This window comes from Lepisosteus platostomus, chromosome 5 (assembly GCF_059453375.1).
Source record: "Lepisosteus platostomus isolate fLepPlt1 chromosome 5, fLepPlt1.hap1, whole genome shotgun sequence".
Lineage (NCBI taxonomy): Eukaryota > Metazoa > Chordata > Actinopteri > Semionotiformes > Lepisosteidae > Lepisosteus > Lepisosteus platostomus.
This window is the reverse complement of record NC_142615.1, coordinates 69,814,832-69,837,985: the sequence shown is the minus strand read 5'-3', so window position 1 is coordinate 69,837,985 and position 23,154 is coordinate 69,814,832. Positions and strand designations below refer to the sequence as shown.

The window sequence follows — 23,154 nt, the reverse complement described above, 5'->3', positions numbered from 1 at the left end:
TGTGTATATATATACACACACACACACCTGGAGTCCAAACACTGTATATATATACACACACACACCTGGAGTCCAAACACTGTATATATATATACACACACACCTGGAGTGCAGACACTGTATATATATCCTTTCTCTTTTGGGATGCTTTGACCTTGCTCAGTTTGTTTGTACCCCTACACATAACAAAGGACACACCTTAGATCTAATTATTGCAAATGACTCCTTTGTCTCCCACTGCTCCCCCCTTGATCTAGGCCTCTCTGACCACTTAGCCATTCTCTTCAATCTGGAATTACCTGTTTCTAACACTTCCCCCTCACGCTCTGTAAATTTCCGCAGCTGGCGATCAATTGATCACCCAAGGTTTGCAAATTCTGTTCTGTCCTCCTTATCCTGTTTCTCTTCCTCTGACCCTCTAGAGGACAAAATACAGTTACTTGACAATGCTCTTTTATCTACCCTCGACACCTTTGCTCCTTTAAAAACTCGAACCATCTCCTTCTCTCGCCCTGCCCCCTGGTACAATGACCATCTGCGTTTCATGAAGGCAGCCTCTCGCAAACTTGAGCGTAGGTGGCGTCTTTCCGGCCTAAATGTACATTATCAGGCCTGGAGAGATTACTTATCTGATTATAAGGTTACTATAGAGTCTGCTAGATCCACCTACTTCTCTCACATCATTGAAAATCACCAAAACAATCCCAGACATCTTTTCTCCACCATCAACAGACTGCTCAAGCCAAACTGCCCCACCACATTGTCTGCCTCATAGCAACTTTGCAACACATTTCTTTAGTTCTAAGATTGACAACATCCGGCATCACATTCTCTCCACTACGGATATAATTTCCACACCTCCTCCCTCCTCATCCAATTTCTCTGGTTCCCTTCTCTCCAGCTTCTCTCTTCTTGACTCAGCATCCCTCAACAAACTAGTTACACGCATGAAACCCACCACATCTATTTTAGATCCCATTCCCACCACTTTATTCCAGTCCTGTTTCTCTTCTCTCTGTCCCATTGTCCTCAATATAATACATGAATCCTTGAGCACCGGCATTGTACCAACGGTCCTCAAAACTGCTGCTATTACCCCAGTGCCAAAGAAGCCTAACATGGCTCTCGACAATCTTAACAACTTTCGCCCCATCTCCAACTTACCCTTTCTCTCTAAAATTCTAGAACGTGCTGTCACACTTCAGTTACATAACCACCTCATGACAAACAACCTTTTCGAACCCCTCCAATCTGGCTTCTGTCAACTTCACAGCCCAGAAACCGCCCTAGTCAAAGTCACCAACGATCTCCTAATAGCTTCTGATTCTGGTTCTCTTTCCATACTCATCCTTCTTGATCTCAGTGCTGCCTTTGACACTGTTGACCATAACATCTTGCTTTCTCGTCTCGAGACTGTGTTTGGAGTCTCTGACACTGCCCTCAAATGGTTTAAGTCTTACCTCACTGATCGCTGTCACTTTGTCTCTCTCAATGGGTACAGGTCTGAAATTGGTCTTCTCAAGTCTGGTGTCCCTCAGGGCTCAATACTGGGCCCCTTGCTCTTCAGCATTTACATGTTCCCACTTGGTCAGCTTTTAAGATCACATGGCCTCAGCTTTCATTTTTACGCTGACGATACTCAAATATACATCCATACCAAACCCGACACTGATGTGGCTGTCTCTATTCTATCTAATTGCATCTCTGACATAAAAATTTGGATGACTCAAAACTTCCTTCATCTTAACTGTGACAAGACTGAAGTCATGCTTATTGGTACCCCCCATCAACTTCGTAAAGCCAGTCCTGTAACCCTGTCTGTAGATGGCTCTGTACTTGAGCTCCAATCAAAATGGAAAAACCTTGGGTTTATATTCGATTCTGGCTTAACATTCGACCCACATGTACAGCATACTGTCAAAACATCTTTTTTTCACCTTAGAAATATCGCAAGACTACGCCCTATGCTATCATTAACTGTGGCTGAAAAGCTAATCAACATATTTGTATTCTCTCGAATTGACTACTGCAATGCTCTGCTCCCTGGGGTATCTAAATCTACTCTGAACAAGCTGCAGTATGTCCAAAATTCAGCAGCCAGAATCCTGACCAGGTCTAGTACAAGTGTTCACATTACTCCTATCCTGGAGTCCTTGCACTGGCTTCCGGTCAAATTCCGCGTAGACTTTAAAATCCTCATGCTCACCTACAAGGCTTTACATGGCTTGGCACCTCAATACCTGTCTGAACTTTTATCGCCCTACTCCCCACCTCGCAACCTCCGCTCTTCAAATTCTGCCCTCCTTACTGTCCCCCAAGCCCGTCTACATTGTATGGGCGACAGGGCCTTCTCCTGCTATGCCCCCAAGCTCTGGAACTCTTTGCCCAAGGATATTAGAGAGTCACCTTCTCTAAACTCCTTCAAATCCAGACTCAAAACCCTCCTTTTCAGAAAAGCCTTTACTTAACTGGTTCCATTCTTCACCCCTCTGCTCTTCTTAATACCATCTTCCACGGTCTCCTCTATTGTTATTGTTGTATTGTTGTAATTATAATTGTGTCCTGTCTTGTGAAATTTTCTTATTTATTGTTGTAGTCTTCTTATTTATTGTTATTGTCATCCTGTAAAGCGCTTTGAGAAGCCACCTTTAAAGGCGCTATATAAATTAAAGTTTATTATTATTTTTATTATTATATATATACACACACACACCTCTGGAGTCCAGACACTGTATATATATACACACACACACACCTGGAGTCCAGACACTGTATATATATACACACACACACCTGGAGTCCAGACACTGTATATATATATACACACACACCTGGAGTCCAGACACTGTGTATATATATACACACACACACACCTGGAGTCCAGACACTGTATATATATATACACACACACACCTGGAGTCCAGACACTGTATATATATATACACACACACACCTGGAGTCCAGACACTGTATGTATATATACACACACACACCTGGAGTGCAGACACTGTATATATATACACACACACACCTGGAGTCCAAACACTGTATATATATATACACACACACACCTGGAGTGCAGACACTGTATATATACACACACACCTGGAGTCCAGACACTGTATATATATATACACACACACCTGGAGTGCAGACACTGTATATATATATACACACACACACACCTGGAGTGCAGACACTGTATATATATATACACACACACACACCCGGAGTCCAGACACTGTATATATATACACACACACACCTGGAGTGCAGACACTGTATATATACACACACACCTGGAGTCCAGACACTGTATATATATATACACACACACCTGGAGTGCAGACACTGTATATATATACACACACACACCTGGAGTCCAAACACTGTATATATATACACACACACCTGGAGTCCAGACACTGTATATATATATACACACACACCTGGAGTGCAGACACTGTATATATATATATACACACACACACACACCTGGAGTCCAGACACTGTATATATATACACACACACACACCCGGAGTCCAGACACTGTATATATATATACACACACACACCTGGAGTGCAGACACTGTATATATACACACACACACACCTGGAGTCCAGACACTGTATATATATATACACACACACCTGGAGTGCAGACACTGTATATATATATATACAGTGCCTTGCGAAAGTATTCGGCCCCCTTGAACTTTTCAACCTTTTGCCACATTTCAGGCTTCAAACATAAAGATATAAATTTTTTATTTTATGTGAAGAATCACCAACAAGTGGGACACAATTGTGAAGTGGAACGAAATCTATTGGATTTTTTAAACTTTTTTAACTAATAAAAAAATGAAAAGTGGGGCGTGCAAAATTATTCGGCCCCCTTGCGTTAATACTTTGTAGAGCCACCTTTTGCTGCGATTACAGCTGCAAGTCGCTTGGGGTATGTCTCTATCAGTTTTGCACATCGAGAGACTGAAATTCTTGCCCATTCTTCCTTGCAAAACAGCTCGAGCTCAGTGAGGTTGGATGGAGAGCGTTTGTGAACAGCAGTTTTCAGCTCTTTCCACAGATTCTCGATTGGATTCAGGTCTGGACTTTGACTTGGCCATTCAATGGATACGTTTATTTGTGAACCATTCCTTTGTAGATTTTGCTGTATGTTTGGGATCATTGTCTTGTTGGAAGATAAATCTCCGTCCCAGTTTCAGGTCTTTTGCAGACTCCAACAGGTTTTCATCCAGAATGGTCCTGTATTTGGCTGCATCCATCTTCCCCTCAATTTTAACCATCTTCCCTGTCCCTGCTGAAGAAAAGCAGGCCCAAACCATGATGCTGCCACCACCATGTTTGACAGTGGGGATGGTGTGTTGAGGGTGATGAGCTGTGTTGCTTTTACGCCAAACATATCGTTTTGCATTGTGGCCAAAAAGTTCGATTTTGGCTTCATCTGACCAGAGCACCTTCTTCCACATGTTTGGGGTGTCTCCCAGGTGGCTTGTGGCAAACTTTAGACGAGACTTTTTATGGATATCTTTGAGAAATGGCTTTCTTCTTGCCACTCTTCCATAAAGGCCAGATTTGTGCAGTGTAAGACTGATTGTTGTCCTATGGACAGACTCTCCCACCTCAGCTGTAGTTCTCTGCAGTTCATCCAGAGTGATCATGGGCCTCTTGGCTGCATCTCTGATCAGTCTTCTCCTTGTCTGAGCTGAAAGTTTAGAGGGACGGCCAGGTCTTGGTAGATTTGCAGTGGTCTGATACTCCTTCCATTTCAAGATGATCGCTTGCACAGTGCTCCTTGGGATGTTTGAAGCTTGGGAAATCTTTTTGTATCCAAATCCGGCTTTAAACTTCTCCACAACAGTATTACGGACCTGCCTGGTGTGTTCCTTGGTCTTCATGATGCTCTCTGCGCTTTCAACAGAACCTTGAGACGATCACAGAGCAGGTGCATTTATACAGAGACTTGATTACACACAGGTGGATTCTATTTATCACCATCAGTCATTTAGGACAACATTGGATCATTCAGAGATCCTCGCTGAACTTCTGGAGTGAGTTTGCTGCACTGAAAGTAAAGGGGCCGAATAATTTTGCACGCCCCACTTTTCATTTTTTTATTAGTTAAAAAAGTTTCAAAAATCCAATAGATTTCGTTCCACTTCACAATTGTGTCCCACTTGTTGGTGATTCTTCACATAAAATAAAAAATGTATATCTTTATGTTTGAAGCCTGAAATGTGGCAAAAGGTTGAAAAGTTCAAGGGGGCCGAATACTTTCGCAAGGCACTGTATATATACACGCACACCTGGAGTCCAGACACTGTATATATATCTACACACACACACCTGGAGTCCAGACACTGTGTATATATATACACACACACACCTGGAGTCCAGACACTGTATATATACACACACACACACACCTGGAGTCCAGACACTGTATATATATATACACACACACCTGGAGTCCAGACACTGTATATATATACACACACACACCTGGAGTCCAGACACTGTATATATATATACACACACACACCTGGAGTTCAAACACTGTGTATATATATACACACACACACCTGGAGTCCAGACACTGTGTATATATACACACACACACACACCTGGAGTCCAGACACTGTATATATATATACACACACACACACCTGGAGTCCAGACACTGTATATATATATACACACACACACCTGGAGTCCAGACACTGTATATATATATACACACACACACACCTGGAGTCCAAACACTGTATATATATATACACACACACATCTGGAGTGCAGAGACTGTATATATATATATACACACACACACACACACCTGGAGTCCAGACACTGTATATATATATACACACACACACACCTGGAGTCCAGACACTGTATATATATATACACACACACACACCTGGAGTCCAGACACTGTATATATATATACACACACACACCTGGAGTCCAGACACTGTATATATATATACACACACACCTGGAGTCCAAACACTGTATATATATATACACACACACACCTGGAGTCCAGACACTGTATATATATACACACACACACACCTGGAGTCCAGACACTGTATATATATCTACACACACACACACACACACACACACACACACACACACACACACATGCGCTAGCGGGCCGGTCCAGCAGGTTTCTGTTTGTTTGTTTTGGGCAGGAGCTGCGTGTTTCCACTTCCCCAGAACCTATTTTTAGCTCGGCTCGTGGTTCGTGGTGGGTGCAGCTGTCAGCGGGGGGGGGGGGGGTTCTGGGTCTGGGTGCGGGCAGGAGTGTCTGACGGGCCTCCTGTTACTGTCCGGGCGTCTGAGAGCTCGTCTGAGCGAGGAGCGCGGCTCGGAGCCTGTGGGAATCTGGGATACAGGGAGCGCGCAGGGATTTCTGGGATGCAGTCCAGTGGGGACTTGTTCAATCGCCCTGATCGCTGTTCAATCGCTCTGATCGTTGTTAACTCACTCTGATCACTCACACACACACCCTGGACAGGACACCAGTCCATCACAGGACACACACACACCCTGGACAGGACACCAGTCCATCACAGGACACACACACACCCTGGACAGGACACCAGTCCATCACAGGACACACACACACTCACACACCCTGGACAGGACACCAGCCCATCACAGGACACACACACACTCACACACCCTGGACAGGACACCAGCCCATCACAGGACACACACACACACACCAGTTTTCCCAGAAGACAATCACATTCTTAACGATGTGGAAACTGGAGCACCGCGCACAAGCCCCTGTGAACACGCAGACTCCACACAGACAGCCGCGCCTGACAGCGAGGAACGAGCGGCATTCTCCAGCCTGGGGCCCCACGATGCTGGGAAACTGCTCTTCGGCCTGGGCTGCCTGCACTTCCTGCTGTCAGACCCTGGGGGACAGGCACGGCCGGGACATCTGTACACAGAGAGGGGCGGGAGGGGGGAACAAGCTGATACCCTGGCTTCTCTCCAGACACAGCTGGGTGAGCTCCTCCAGTCAGGACAGGGGGCTCTACTGTACACAGAGAGGGGCGGGAGGGGGGAACAAGCTGATACCCTGGCTTCTCTCCAGACACAGCTGGGTGAGCTCCTCCAGCCAGGACAGGAGGCTCTACTGTACACAGAGAGGGGTGGGAGGGGGGAACAAGCTGCCTAGCTCTAGAAGCTTCTCTCTTGTGTGAGGTTTCTTCTGACGTCTGAGTGCTCAGCAGCAGGCAGTGACGTCTGCGACGTCAGGTCCTTGTGTAGCTGAGGAGGAACCTGTCCTGACAGGTTTTCATATATCAAGCTGAGGAATGTGGTTCCACATGTCTGTCATGTCTGTGGTTATCACGGACATGTTTAGCTGAAATAATTTAAGGTCTTTTTCCTGCATAGTCACTATGTCAAGAGCTAAAGAGATACTGTGATATTACATGTGATATAAAATTGGATACACAGTGTGAGATGAAGTGTGATATATTCAGATATTCAAATATGAGCTATTGAGATATTCAGTGCGATATAAAGTGAGACATTCAGTGTGGTATAAAGTAAGATATTGAGATATTCAGTGTGGTATAAAGTGAGATATTGAGATATTCAGTGTGGTATAAAGTGAGATATTCAGTGTGGTATAAAGTGAGATATTCACTGTTGTATAAAGTGAGATATTGAGATATCCACTGTGGTATAAAGTGAGATATTGAGATAATCAGTGTGGTATAAAGTGATATATTGAGATATTCACTGTGGTATAAAGTGAGATATTCAGTGTGGTATAAAGTGAGATATCCACTGTGGTATAAAGTGAGATATTCAGTGTGGTATAAAGTGAGATATTGAGATATTCAGTGTGGTATAAAGTGAGATATTGAGATATTCACTGTGGTATAAAGTGAGATATTCAGTGTGGTATAAAGTGAGATATTGAGATATTCAGTGTGGTATAAAGTGAGATATTGAGATATTCACTGTGGTATAAAGTGAGATATTCACTGTGGTATAAAGTGAGATATTCACTGTGGTATAAAGTGAGATATTCACTGTGGTATAAAGTGAGATATTGAGATTTTCAGTGTGGTATAAAGTGATATATTGAGATATTCAGTGTGGTATAAAGTGAGATACTGAGATATTCACTGTGGTATAAAGTGAGATATTCAGTGTGGTATAAAGTGAGATATTGAGATATTCAGTGTGGTATAAAGTGAGATATTCAGTGTGGTATAAAGTGAGATACTGAGATATTCACTGTGGTATAAAGTGAGATATTCAGTGTGGTATAAAGTGAGATACTGAGATATTCACTGTGGTATAAAGTGAGATATTCACTGTTGTATAAAGTAAGATATTGAGATATTCACTGTTGTATAAAGTGAGATATTGAGATATCCACTGTGGTATAAAGTGAGATATTGAGATATTCACTGTGGTATAAAGTGAGATATGGAGATATTCAGTGTGGTATAAAGTGAGATACTGAGATATTCACTGTGGTATAAAGTGAGATATTCAGTGTGGTATAAAGTGAGATATTCAGTGCGATATAAAGTGAGATATTGAGATATTCACTGTGGTATAAAGTGAGATATTGAGATATTCAGTGTGATATAAAGTGAGATACTGAGATATTCACTGTGGTATAAAGTGAGATATTCAGTGTGGTATAAAGTGAGATATTGAGATATTCACTGTTGTATAAAGTGAGATATTCAGTGTGGTATAAAGTGAGATATTGAGATATTCAGTGTGGTATAAAGTGAGATATACCCCCTCTCTGTGTACAGTAGAGCCTCCTGTCCTGACTGGAGGAGCTCACCCAGCTGTGTCTGGAGAGAAGCCAGGGTATCAGCTTGTTCCCCCCTCCCACCCCTCTCTGTGTACAGTAGAGCCTCCTGTCCTGACTGGAGCAGCTCGTCCAGCTGTGTCTGGAGAGAAGCCAGGGTATCAGCTTGTTCCCCCCTCCCGCCCCTCTCTGTGTACAGTAGAGCCTCCTGTCCTGACTGGAGGAGCTCACCCAGCTGTGTCTGGAGAGAAGCCAGGGTATCAGCTTGTTCCCCCCTCCCACCCCTCTCTGTGTACAGTAGAGCCTCCTGTCCTGACTGGAGGAGCTCACCCAGCTGTGTCTGGAGAGAAGCCAGGGTATCGGCTTGTTCCCCTCTCCCGCCCCCCTCTGTGTACAGTAGGGCCTCCTGTCCTGACTGGAGGAGCTCACCCAGCTGTGTCTGGAGAGAAGCCAGGGTATCGGCTTGTTCCCCCCTCCCGCCCCTCTCTGTGTACAGTAGAGCCTCCTGTCCTGACTGGAGGAGCTCACCCAGCTGTGTCTGGAGAGAAGCCAGGGTATCAGCTTGTTCCCCTCTCCCACCCCTCTCTGTGTACAGTAGAGCCCCCTGTCCTGACTGGAGGAGCTCACCCAGCTGTGTCTGGAGAGAAGCCAGGGTATCAGCTTGTTCCCCCCTCCCACCCCTCTCTGTGTACAGTAGCCTCCTGTCCTGACTGGAGGAGCTCACCCAGCTGTGTCTGGAGAGAAGCCAGGGTATCAGCTTGTTCCCCCCTCCCGCCCCTCTCTGTGTACAGCAGTGCCTCCTGTCCTGACTGGTACTCGAACACAGAAGTTAGAATAGTTTAATTGCCAGTTCCTGGCAGGTGAAGACATAAAGGTCAAGCAGACAGAAAACAAAAGCCTTGCGAGTCATAAAATTGGGCGTTGTGAGTCACAGTATTTCAGCCTCACCCTGTGAATACCACAGAAATCAGCCTGAGGGCTGGACTCCCACACACACACACCCTGACACTGGTCCCCAGCCTCCGGGACACAACACACACACACTGACACTGGTCCCCAGCCTCCGGGACACAACACACACACACACACTGACACTGGTCCCCAGCCTCCGGGACACAACACACACACACTGACACTGGTCCCCAGCCTCCGGGACACAACACACACACACACACTGACACTGGTCCCCAGCCTCCGGGACACAACACACACACACACACACTGACACTGGTCCCCAGCCTCTGGGACACAACACACACACACTGACACTGGTCCCCAGCCTCCGGGACACAACACACACACACTGACACTGGTCCCCAGCCTCCGGGACACAACACACACACACCCTGACACTGGTCCCCAGCCTCCGGGACACAACACACACACACTGACACTGGTCCCAAGCCTCCGGGACACAACACACACACACACTGACACTGGTCCCCAGCCTCCGGGACACAACACACACACACTGACACTGGTCCCCAGCCTCCGGGACACAACACACACACACACCCTGACACTGGTCCCCAGCCTCCGGGACACAACACACACACACACTGACACTGGTCCCCAGCCTCCGGGACACAACACACACACACACACACCCTGACACTGGTCCCCAGCCTCTGGGACACAACACACACACACTGACACTGGTCCCCAGCCTCCGGAACACAACACACACACACACTGACACTGGTCCCCAGCCTCCGGGACACAACACACACACACACCCTGACACTGGTCCCCAGCCTCCGGGACACAACACACACACACCCTGACACTGGTCCCCAGCCTCCGGGACACAACACACACACACTGACACTGGTCCCCAGCCTCCGGGACACAACACACACACACACACTGACACTGGTCCCCAGCCTCCGGGACACAACACACACACACTGACACTGGTCCCCAGCCTCCGGGACACAACACACACACACACACTGACACTGGTCCCCAGCCTCCGGGACACAACACACACACACACACACTGACACTGGTCCCCAGCCTCTGGGACACAACACACACACACTGACACTGGTCCCCAGCCTCCGGGACACAACACACACACACTGACACTGGTCCCCAGCCTCCGGGACACAACACACACACACCCTGACACTGGTCCCCAGCCTCCGGGACACAACACACACACACTGACACTGGTCCCAAGCCTCCGGGACACAACACACACACACACTGACACTGGTCCCCAGCCTCCGGGACACAACACACACACACTGACACTGGTCCCCAGCCTCCGGGACACAACACACACACACACCCTGACACTGGTCCCCAGCCTCCGGGACACAACACACACACACACCCTGACACTGGTCCCCAGCCTCCGGGACACAACACACACACACACTGACACTGGTCCCCAGCCTCCGGGACACAACACACACACACACACACCCTGACACTGGTCCCCAGCCTCCGGGACACAACACACACACACACTGACACTGGTCCCCAGCCTCCGGAACACAACACACACACACACTGACACTGGTCCCCAGCCTCCGGGACACAACACACACACACACTGACACTGGTCCCCAGCCTCCGGGACACAACACACACAGACACACTGACTCTGGTCCCCAGCCTCCGGGACACAACACACACACACACACTGACACTGGTCCCCAGCCTCCGGGACACAACACACACACACACTGACACTGGTCCCCAGCCCCCGGGACACAACACACACACACACACTGACACTGGTCCCCAGCCTCCGGAACACAACACACACACACACACACCCTGACACTGGTCCCCAGCCTCCGGAACACAAGACACACACACACTGACACTGGTCCCCAGCCTCCGGGACACAACACACACACACCCTGACACTGGTCCCCAGCCTCCGGGACACAACACACACACACACACTGACACTGGTCCCCAGCCTCCAGAACACAACACACACACACACTGACACTGGTCCCCAGCCTCCGGAACACAACACACACACACTGACACTGGTCCCCAGCCTCCGGGACACAACACACACACACACCCTGACACTGGTCCCCAGCCTCCGGGACACAACACACACACACACACTGACACTGGTCCCCAGCCTCTGGGACACAACACACACACACACTGACACTGGTCCCCAGCCTCCGGAACACAACACACACACACACACTGACACTGGTCCCCAGCCTCTGGGACACAACACACACACACACTGACACTGGTCCCCAGCCTCCGGAACACAACACACACACACACTGACACTGGTCCCCAGCCTCCGGAACACAACACACACACACACTGACACTGGTCCCCAGCCTCCGGGACACAACACACACACACACACACACACACACACACACACACACACACACACACACACACACACACTGACACTGGTCCCCAGCCTCCGGGACACAACACACACACACTGACACTGGTCCCCAGCCTCCGGGACACAACACACACACACACACACACACACACACACACACACACACACACACACACACACACACACTGACACTGGTCCCCAGCCTCCGGGACACAACACACACACACTGACACTGGTCCCCAGCCTCCGGGACACAACACACACACACACACTGACACTGGTCCCCAGCCTCCGGGACACAACACACACACACACTGACACTGGTCCCCAGCCTCCGGGACACAACACACACACACACACTGACACTGGTCCCCAGCCTCCAGGACACAACACACACACACACCCTGACACTGGTCCCCAGCCTCTGGGACACAACACACACACACACTGACACTGGTCCCCAGCCTCCAGAACACAACACACACACACACTGACACTGGTCCCCAGCCTCCGGAACACAACACACACACACTGACACTGGTCCCCAGCCTCCGGGACACAACACACACACACACCCTGACACTGGTCCCCAGCCTCCGGGACACAACACACACACACACACTGACACTGGTCCCCAGCCTCTGGGACACAACACACACACACACTGACACTGGTCCCCAGCCTCCGGAACACAACACACACACACACACTGACACTGGTCCCCAGCCTCTGGGACACAACACACACACACACTGACACTGGTCCCCAGCCTCCGGAACACAACACACACACACACTGACACTGGTCCCCAGCCTCCGGAACACAACACACACACACACTGACACTGGTCCCCAGCCTCCGGGACACAACACACACACACACACACACACACACACACACACACACACACACACACACACACACACACACTGACACTGGTCCCCAGCCTCCGGGACACACACACACACACACACACACACACACACACACACACACACACACACACACACACACACACACACACTGACACTGGTCCCCAGCCTCCGGGACACAACACACACACACTGACACTGGTCCCCAGCCTCCGGGACACAACACACACACACACACTGACACTGGTCCCCAGCCTCCGGGACACAACACACACACACACTGACACTGGTCCCCAGCCTCCGGGACACAACACACACACACACACTGACACTGGTCCCCAGCCTCCAGGACACAACACACACACACACCCTGACACTGGTCCCCAGCCTCTGGGACACAACACACACACACCCTGACACTGGTCCCCAGCCTCCGGGACACAACACACACACACACACACTGACACTGGTCCCCAGCCTCTGGGACACAACACACACACACCCTGACACTGGTCCCCAGCCTCCGTTACACAACACACACACACTGACACTGGTCCCCAGCCTCCGGGACACAACACACACACACACTGACACACACCCCACAATTACACAGACGCAGACAGAGACACCCCACAATTACAGACTGTATTGGGATACAGTAGTGTGTGTGTACAGGTGTAAGGAGGTACAGCAGTGTGTGTGTACAGGTGTAAGGAGGTACAGTTATCATGTGTGGCTGTGGTTAAGTGCTGAGAATTGATATTGACTCTTCAGACTCTCCCCGATTCTTCCTGTTAAACCTGTATCTGTGTAGGAATTCGATGTGGATTCCAGAGCACTGCTGATTTGTGGCCGAACCACATACCTCCTCTTATCTGCCCCATTTGAGGTCCGCGCGATGCGAGGATATCGCAGGAAAGGGCGGAGCTCTTCAGAGAGCGTCAGGGGGTGTGGGGGTGATGCCTACAGCTCGCTGCACGAGTGTTTATTTTGGAATGTGAGAGCCGTCGGTCCGGTCCGTACCCAGGTTATAAGAGCCGGGAGACGCAGGACCTGACAGAGACAGATCACAGGTGAGACAGTGCAGGTGGATCAGCCCTCTGGAATAACAGGACATCTCCAGCTGGACCGGACCAGACCAGAACTCGCAGGACTCCTGCTGCCCCAGGTGAGTCCAGACCTGTGAACTCCCAGCTGGGAGCTGAGAGAGAGAGACACAGGAGGACAGAGACCCCACACTCTCTGTGTCTGCTCAGGGTGAAACAGCACAGTATACTGTAGTTTACTGCAGCGTGCTCCAGTACAGTATACTGTAGTTTACTGCAGTGTGCTCCAGTACAGTATACTGTAGTTTGCTGCAGTATAATACATAGATTATAGTATAATAATTCAGATTATATTATAGTTTACCATATTGTTGTATTGTATACCGTAATTTCCAACAGTGTATTATACAGTAGTATATCATACTATTAATACTGTAATAGAGAGTAAGCTGAACGATAGGATAATATATTCATAACAGAGAAGAGTCTGTCGGAATTGTAGAATAATATTTTTATAACAGATTGTGGTTAACTCCTCATGATGATTAGTGTAGTGCAGTAGAGTTTAGAAGAGTGTGGTAACATCTGAATAATAATACAGCATATATAACAGAGATAAATCTGTCTGAACTATGTTAATATCACAACATATTATATATAACATATTTATAACAGAGACAATCTGTTTGAAGCACATAACAATATATTTAAAACAGACACGACTCTGTCTGAACTGTGTAATAAAATATTTATGACAGAGATGACTGTGCCTGAACTGTGTACCAATGTATTTAGAACAGAGATGAGTCTATCTGAAACAAATTAACAGAGCCTACTCTGCTTGAACTATCTAAAAATGCATCCCTTACACAAATGAGACTATCTGACGCATAAAAAACATATTTATAATGGAGATGACTCTGTCTGAACTATGGAACAATGTGTTCATAACAGAAATGAGTCTTATTACTACATAATAAGACTTTAAGGAGATGAATGAGTCTGAACTACAGTATATTTCTAAGAGAGCTGAGCCTGAGTGAAGTGTAATATGATAATTATTTATAATAGACAAATCGGTCGGTAATACAATAATATCTTGTAACAGAGATGACTGAGCGTGACCGATATTGCATTTCGAACTCCTCCAGGTCGTCACCATGGGGACGATGGGGACGATGGTGGGACCTGTCCTGATTCTCCTGCTGGCCAGTGAGTATCTCACTCAGAGAAACAGCACTGCGTCGAGCTGACAAGTAATCAAGTAATCAGTAATTGTTACCAGTAACCCTGTCCTAAGACGAGTACGAGCAATACTGGGTGTTGGTACTCATGCTCAGAAATTATTGCTTGCGAAAACAGAATAAATATTTTTACATCGGCAAACCCTTCACATGAATATAACAACCAAAGAGCCTGCAGAGACGACTATGTCATGTGTTAGGACGAAGTTAAACCTCACTATCTCTTCTCCCATACCAACAGCTGTGGCACAAACTGAAGACACGACCTCAGCAGCAACTGTGGCACAAAATGAAACCTCAGTAACAACTGAGCCTCCCACTACAACCACACCTCCCACTACAACAACCGAACCTCCCACTACAACTACGCCTCCCACTACAAAAACCGAGCCTCCCACTACAACAACTGAGCCTCCCACTACAACAGCCGAGCCTCCCACTACAACAACCACACATCCCACTACAACAACCACACATCCCACTACAACAACCGAGCCTCCCAATACACCAACCACACCTCCCACTACAACTACACCTCCCACTACATCAACCGAGCCTCCCACTACAACAACCGAGCCTCCCACTACAACAACCACACTTCCCACTACAACCACTACTCCCACTACAACAACCGAGCCTCCCACTACAACAACGCCACCCACTACAACAACAGAGCCTCCCACTACAACAACTACACCTCCCATTACAACCACACCTCCCACTACAACAACCGAGCCTCCCACTACAACAACCGAGCCTCCCACTACAACTTCACCTCCCACTACAACAACCGAGCCTCCCACTACAACAACCACACCTCCCACTACAACAACCGAGCCTCCCACTACAACAACCGAGCCTCCCACTACAACTACACCTCCCACTACAACAACCGAGCCTCCCACTACAACTACACCTCCCACTACAACAAGCGAGCCTCCCACTACAACAACCACACCTCCCACTACAACCACTACTCCCACTACAACAACGGAGCCTCCCACTACAACAACCGAGCCTCCCACTACAACAACTGAGCCTCCCACTACAACAACCGAGCCTCCCACTACAACAACCGAGCCTCCCACTACAACAACCACACCTCCCACTACAACAACTGAGCCTCCCACTACAACAACCACACCTCCCACTACAACAACTGAGCCTCCCACTACAACAACCACACCTCCCACTACAACAACTGAGCCTCCCACTACAACAACTGAGCCTCCCACTACAACCACAACTCCCACTACAACTACACCTCCCACTACAACAACCACACCGCCCACTACAACAACCACACCGCCCACTACAACAACCGAGCCTCCCACTACAACAACTGAGCCTCCCACTACAACCACAACTCCCACTACAACTACACCTCCCACTACATCAACCGAGCCTCCCACTACAACAACCGAGCCTCCCACTACAACAACCACACCTCCCACTACAACAACTGAGTCTCCCACTACAACAACCGAGCCTCCCACTACAACTACAACTCCCACTACAACAACCACACCTCCCACTACAACAACTGAGCCTCCCACTACAACAACCGAGCCTCCCACTACAACCACACCTCCCACTACATCAACCGAGCCTCCCACTACAACCACAACTCCCACTACAACTACACCTCCCACTACATCAACCGAGCCTCCCACTACAACAATCGAGCCTCCCACTACAACCACACCTCCCACTACATCAACCGAGCCTCCCACTACAACCACAACTCCCACTACAACTACACCTCCCACTACATCAACCGAGCCTCCCACTACAACAACAGAGCCTCCCACTACAACTACAGAGCCTCCCACCACAACAACTACACCTCCCACTACAACCACACCTCCCACTACAACAACCGAGCCTCCCACTACAACAACCACACCTCCCACTACAACAACCGAGCCTCCCACTACAACAACCGAGCCTCCCACTACAACAACCACACCTCCCACTACAACAACCGAGCCTCCCACTACAACCACACCTCCCACTACATCAACCGAGCCTCCCACTACAACAAGCGAGCCTCCCACTACAACAACCACACCTCCCACCACAACAACTGAGCCTCCAACTACAACAACCACACCTCCCACTACAACAACCACACCTCCCACTACAACAACAGAGCCTCCCACTACAACAACGCCTTCCACTACAACAACCGAGCCTCCCACTACAACTACGCCTTCCACTACAACAACCGAGCCTCCCACAACAACCGAGCCTCCCACTACAACCACAACTCCCACTACAACTACACCTCCCACTACATCAACCGAGCCTCCCACTACAACAACCGAGCCTCCCACTACAACAACTGAGCCTCCCACTACAACAACCACACCTCCCACTACAACAACTGAGCCTCCCACTACAACAACCACACCTCCCACTACATCAACCGAGCCTCCCACTACAACAACCGAGCTTCCAACTACAACAACTGAGCCTCCCACTACAACCACAACTCCCACTACAACTACACCTCCCACTACATCAACCGAGCCTCCCACTACAACAACCGAGCCTCCCACTACAACAACCACACTTCCCACTACAACCACTACTCCCACTACAACAACCAAGCCTCCCACTACAACTACACCTCCCACTACAACAACCGAACCTCCCACTACAACTTCAGAGCCTCCCACCACAACAACTACACCTCCCACTACAACCACACCTCCCACTACAACAACCGAGCCTCCCACTACAACTATGCCTTCCACTACAACAACAGAGCCTCCCACTACAACAACCACACCTCCCACTACAACAATCGAGCCTCCCACTACAACATCCGAGCCTCCCACTAAAACTACACCTCCCACTACAATAACCACAGCTCCCACTACAACAACTGAGCCTCCCACTACAACTAAACCTCCCACTACAACAACTGAGCCTCCTACTACAACAAACGAGCCTCCCACTACAACTACACCTCCCACTACAACAACCGAGCCTCCCACTACAACAACCACACCTACCACTACAACAACTGAGCCTCCAACTACAACAACCACACCTCCCACTACAACAACTGAGCCTCCCACTACAACAACCACACCTCCCACTACAACAACTGAGCCTCCCACTACAACAACCGAGCCTCCCACTACAACAACTGAGCCTCCCACTACAACAACCACACCTCCCACTACAACAACAGAGCCTCCCACTACAACCACACCTCCCACTACAACAACCACACCTCCCACTACAACAACCGAGCCTCCCACTACAACCACAACTCCCACTACAACTACACCTCCCACTACATCAACCGAGCCTCCCACTACAACAACCGAGCCTCCCACTACAACAACCACACTTCCCACTACAACCACTACTCCCACTACAACAACCGAGCCTCCCACTACAACTACATCTCCCACTACAACAACCGAGCCTCCCACTACACCAACCACATCTCCCACTACAACAACCGAGCCTCCCACTACAACAACCACACCTCCCACTACAACTACACCTCCCACTACAACAACCGAGCCTCCCACTACAACAACTGAGCCTCCCACTACAACTAAACCTCCCACTACAACAACTGAGCCTCCTACTACAACAACCGAGCCTCCCACTACAACTACACCTCCCACTACAACAACCGAGCCTCCCACTACAACAACCGAGCCTCCCACTACAACAACCACACCTCCCACTACAACAACCGAGCCTCCCACTACAACAACCGAGCCTCCCACTACAACAACTGAGCCTCCCACTACAACAACCACACCTCCCACTACAACAACAGAGCCTCCCACTACAACCACACCTCCCACTACAACAACCACACCTCCCACTACAACAACCGAGCCTCCCACTACAACCACAACTCCCACTACAACTACACCTCCCACTACATCAACCGAGCCTCCCACTACAACAACCGAGCCTCCCACTACAACAACCACACTTCCCACTACAACCACTACTCCCACTACAACAACCGAGCCTCCCACTACAACTACATCTCCCACTACAACAACCGAGCCTCCCACTACACCAACCACATCTCCCACTACAACAACCGAGCCTCCCACTACAACAACCACACCTCCCACTACAACTACACCTCCCACTACAACCGAGCCTCCCACTACAACAACCGAGCCTCCCACTACAACAACCGAGCCTCCCACTACAACAACCACACTGCCCACTACAACAACCGAGCCTCCCACTACAACAACTGAGCCTCCCACTACAACTACGCCTTCCACTACGACAACCGAGCCTCCCACTACAACAACTGAGCCTCCCACTACAACTACGCCTTCCACTAAAACAACAGAGCCTCCAACTACAACCACTACTCCCACTACAACCACTGAGCCTCCCACTACAACTACACCTCCCACTACAACAACCGAGCCTCCCACTACAACTACACCTCCCACTACAACCACAACTCCCACTACAACAACCGAGCCTTCCACTACAACTACATCTCCCACTACAACCACACCTCCCACTACAACAACCACACCTCGCACTACAACAACCGAGCCTCCCAGTACAACTAAGCCTTCCACTACAACAACCGAGCCTCCCACTACAACTACATCTCCCACTACACCAACCACATCTCCCACTACAACAACCGAGCCTCCCACTACAACAACCACACCTCCCACTACAACTACACCTCCCACTACAACCGAGCCTCCTTCTACAACTACATCTCCCACTACAACCACACCTCCCACTACAACCACTGAGCCTCCCACTACAACCACACCTCCCACTACATCAACCGCGCCTCCCACTACAAAAACCGAGCCTCCCACTACAACAACGCCTCCCACTACAACAAGAGAGCCTCCCACTACAACAACCACACTGCCCACTACAACAACCGAGCCTCCCACTACAACAACTGAGCCTCCCACTACAACTACGCCTTCCACTACAACAACCGAGCCTCCCACTACAACAACTGAGCCTCCCACTACAACTACGCCTTCCACTACAACAACAGAGCCTCCAACTACAACCACTACTCCCACTACAACCACTGAGCCTCCCTCTACAACTACACCTCCCACTACAACAACCGAGCCTCCCACTACAACTTCACCTCCCACTACAACAACCGAGCCTCCCACTACAACAACCACACCTCCCACTACAACAACCGAGCCTCCCACTACAACCACACCTCCCACTACAACAACCGAGCCTCCCACTACAACAACCACACCTCCCACTACTACTACACCTCCCACTACAACAACCGAGCCTCCCACTACAACAACCGAGCCTCCCACTACAACTACACCTCCCACTACAACAACCGAGCCTCCCACTACAACAACCGAGCCGCCTACCACAACAACTACACTTCCCACTACAGCAACCGAGCCTCCCACTCCAACTACACCTCCCACTACAACAACCGAGCCTCCCACTACAACAACCGAGCCACCTACCACAACAACTGAGCCTCCCACTACAAGAACCGAGCCTCCCACTACAACTACACCTCCCACTACAACCACAACTCCCACTACAACAACCGAGCCTCCCACTACAACTACATCTCCCACTACAACCACACCTCCCACTACAACAACCACACCTCCCACTACCACTACTACACCTCCCACTACAACAACCGAGCCTCCCAGTACAACAACTGAGCCTCCCACTACAACAACCAAGCCTCCCAGTACAACTAAGCCTTCCACTACAACAACCGAGCCTCCCACTACAACTAATCCTTCCACTACAACCACACCTCCCACTAAAACAACCGAGCCTCCCACTACAACAACCGAGCCTCCTTCTACAACCACTGAGCCTCCCACTACAACTACACCTCCCACTATAAGAACCACACCTCCCACTACAACAACCGAGCCTCCCACTACAACCACACCTCCCACTACAACCGAGCCTCCCACTACAACAACTGAGCCTCCCACTACAACAACCGAGCTGCCTACCACAACAACTACACCTCCCACTACAACAACCGAGCCTCCCAATACATCAACCACACCTGCCACTACAACAACCGAGCCTCCCACTACAACCACACCTCCCACTACAACAACCGAGCCTCCCACTACAACCACACCTCCCACTACAACCGAGCCTCCCACTACAACAACTGAGCCTCCCACTACAACAACCGAGCTGCCTACCACAACAACTACACCTCCCACTACAACAACCGAGCTGCCTACCACAACAACTACACCTCCCACTACAACAACCGAGCCTCCCACTACATCAACCACACCTGCCACTACAACAACCGAGCCTCCCACTACAACTTCACCTCCCACTACAACAACCACACCTCCCACTACAACAACCGAGCCTCCCACTACAACAACCGAGCCTCCCACTACAACTACACCTCCCACTTCAACAACCGAGCCTCCCACTACAACAACCGAGCCGCCTACCACAACAACTACACTTCCCACTACAGCAACCGAGCCTCCCACTCCAACTACACCTCCCACTACAACAACCGAGCCTCCCACTACAACAACCGAGCCGCCTACCACAACAACTGAGCCTCCCACTACAACAACCGAGCCTCCCACTACAACTGCACCTCCCACTACAACCACAACTCCCACTACAACAACCGAGCCTCCCACTACAACTACATCTCCCACTACAACCACACCTCCCACTACAACAACCACACCTCCCACTACCACTACTACACCTCCCACTACAACAACCGAGCCTCCCAGTACAACAACTGAGCCTCCCACTACAACAACCAAGCCTCCCAGTACAACTAAGCCTTCTACTACAACAACCGAGCCTCCCACTACAACTAATCCTTCCACTACAACCACACCTCCCACTAAAACAACCGAGCCTCCCACTACAACAACCGAGCCTCCTTCTACAACCACTGAGCCTCCCACTACAACTACACCTCCCACTATAACAACCACACCTCCCACTACAACAACCGAGCTTCCCACTACAACCACACCTCCCACTACAACCGAGCCTCCCACTACAACAACTGAGCCTCCCACTACAACAACCGAGCTGCCTACCACAACAACTACACCTCCCACTACAACAACCGAGCTGCCTACCACAACAACTACACCTCCCACTACAACAACCGAACCTCCCACAACAACAACCGAACCTCCCACTACAACAACCGAGCCTCCCACTACAACAATCAAGCCTCCCACTACAACTACACCTCCCACTACAACAACCGAGCCTCCCACTACAACAACCGAGTCTCCCACTACAACAACTACAGCTGGTTCTACATCTACTACAACCGCCGCTGTCCTGGAGATCTCCCGTGCTGTCATGTTCAGAATCAATCAACTTTTCTCCCAAGATCTGAAGGACCCGACCAGCAGCCTTTACAAACAGATGAAGGCTAATATAACCAGTGAGGTATGTACGTCTGCGTTTCCCTGCTTGTGGCGGAACGGACTGAGTGAAATAGAGCTGATGAACTAGTAGGAAACGGGAGCTCATTCCCTGTGGACGGGTCAGACCCAGGCGCCGCTCTGGCACCGTGACTGAAATAACACCTCGTGTGCGTCTCACTCCTCGATGCCCCTTAAAACTTTCGAACCCTCCGCAGGGCGCTTGTCCTGCAGGGGTCTCAGAGGGGCTGTTCCTGCACCGCTAGCGTTACCTTCACAACGGCGGGCGAGACGCTGGAAGGATTGAGCTGTGTCTCCCGTCTCAGAGATCCACCAGCTCTGCCCCACTCTTTCTCTCTCTCCTGGGGTCCCCCGGACTGCGGCAGTGTCTG

At 49.7% G+C, this 23,154-nt stretch overlaps 1 protein-coding gene across 1 annotated transcript in view; it reads left to right on the top strand.

Moving 5' to 3' along the window:
- The first annotated feature begins 15,251 nt into the window (after positions 1-15,251).
- LOC148671983 (uncharacterized) overlaps positions 15,252-23,154 on the top strand; it is a 38,256-nt gene continuing 30,353 nt past the window's right edge. Inside the window, exons 1-2 of the mRNA XM_088631062.1 lie at positions 15,252-15,303; positions 15,577-22,787. Coding sequence (XP_088487188.1) covers positions 15,252-15,303; positions 15,577-22,787 — 7,263 coding nt within the window. The remainder of the gene's footprint in view (positions 15,304-15,576; positions 22,788-23,154) is intronic.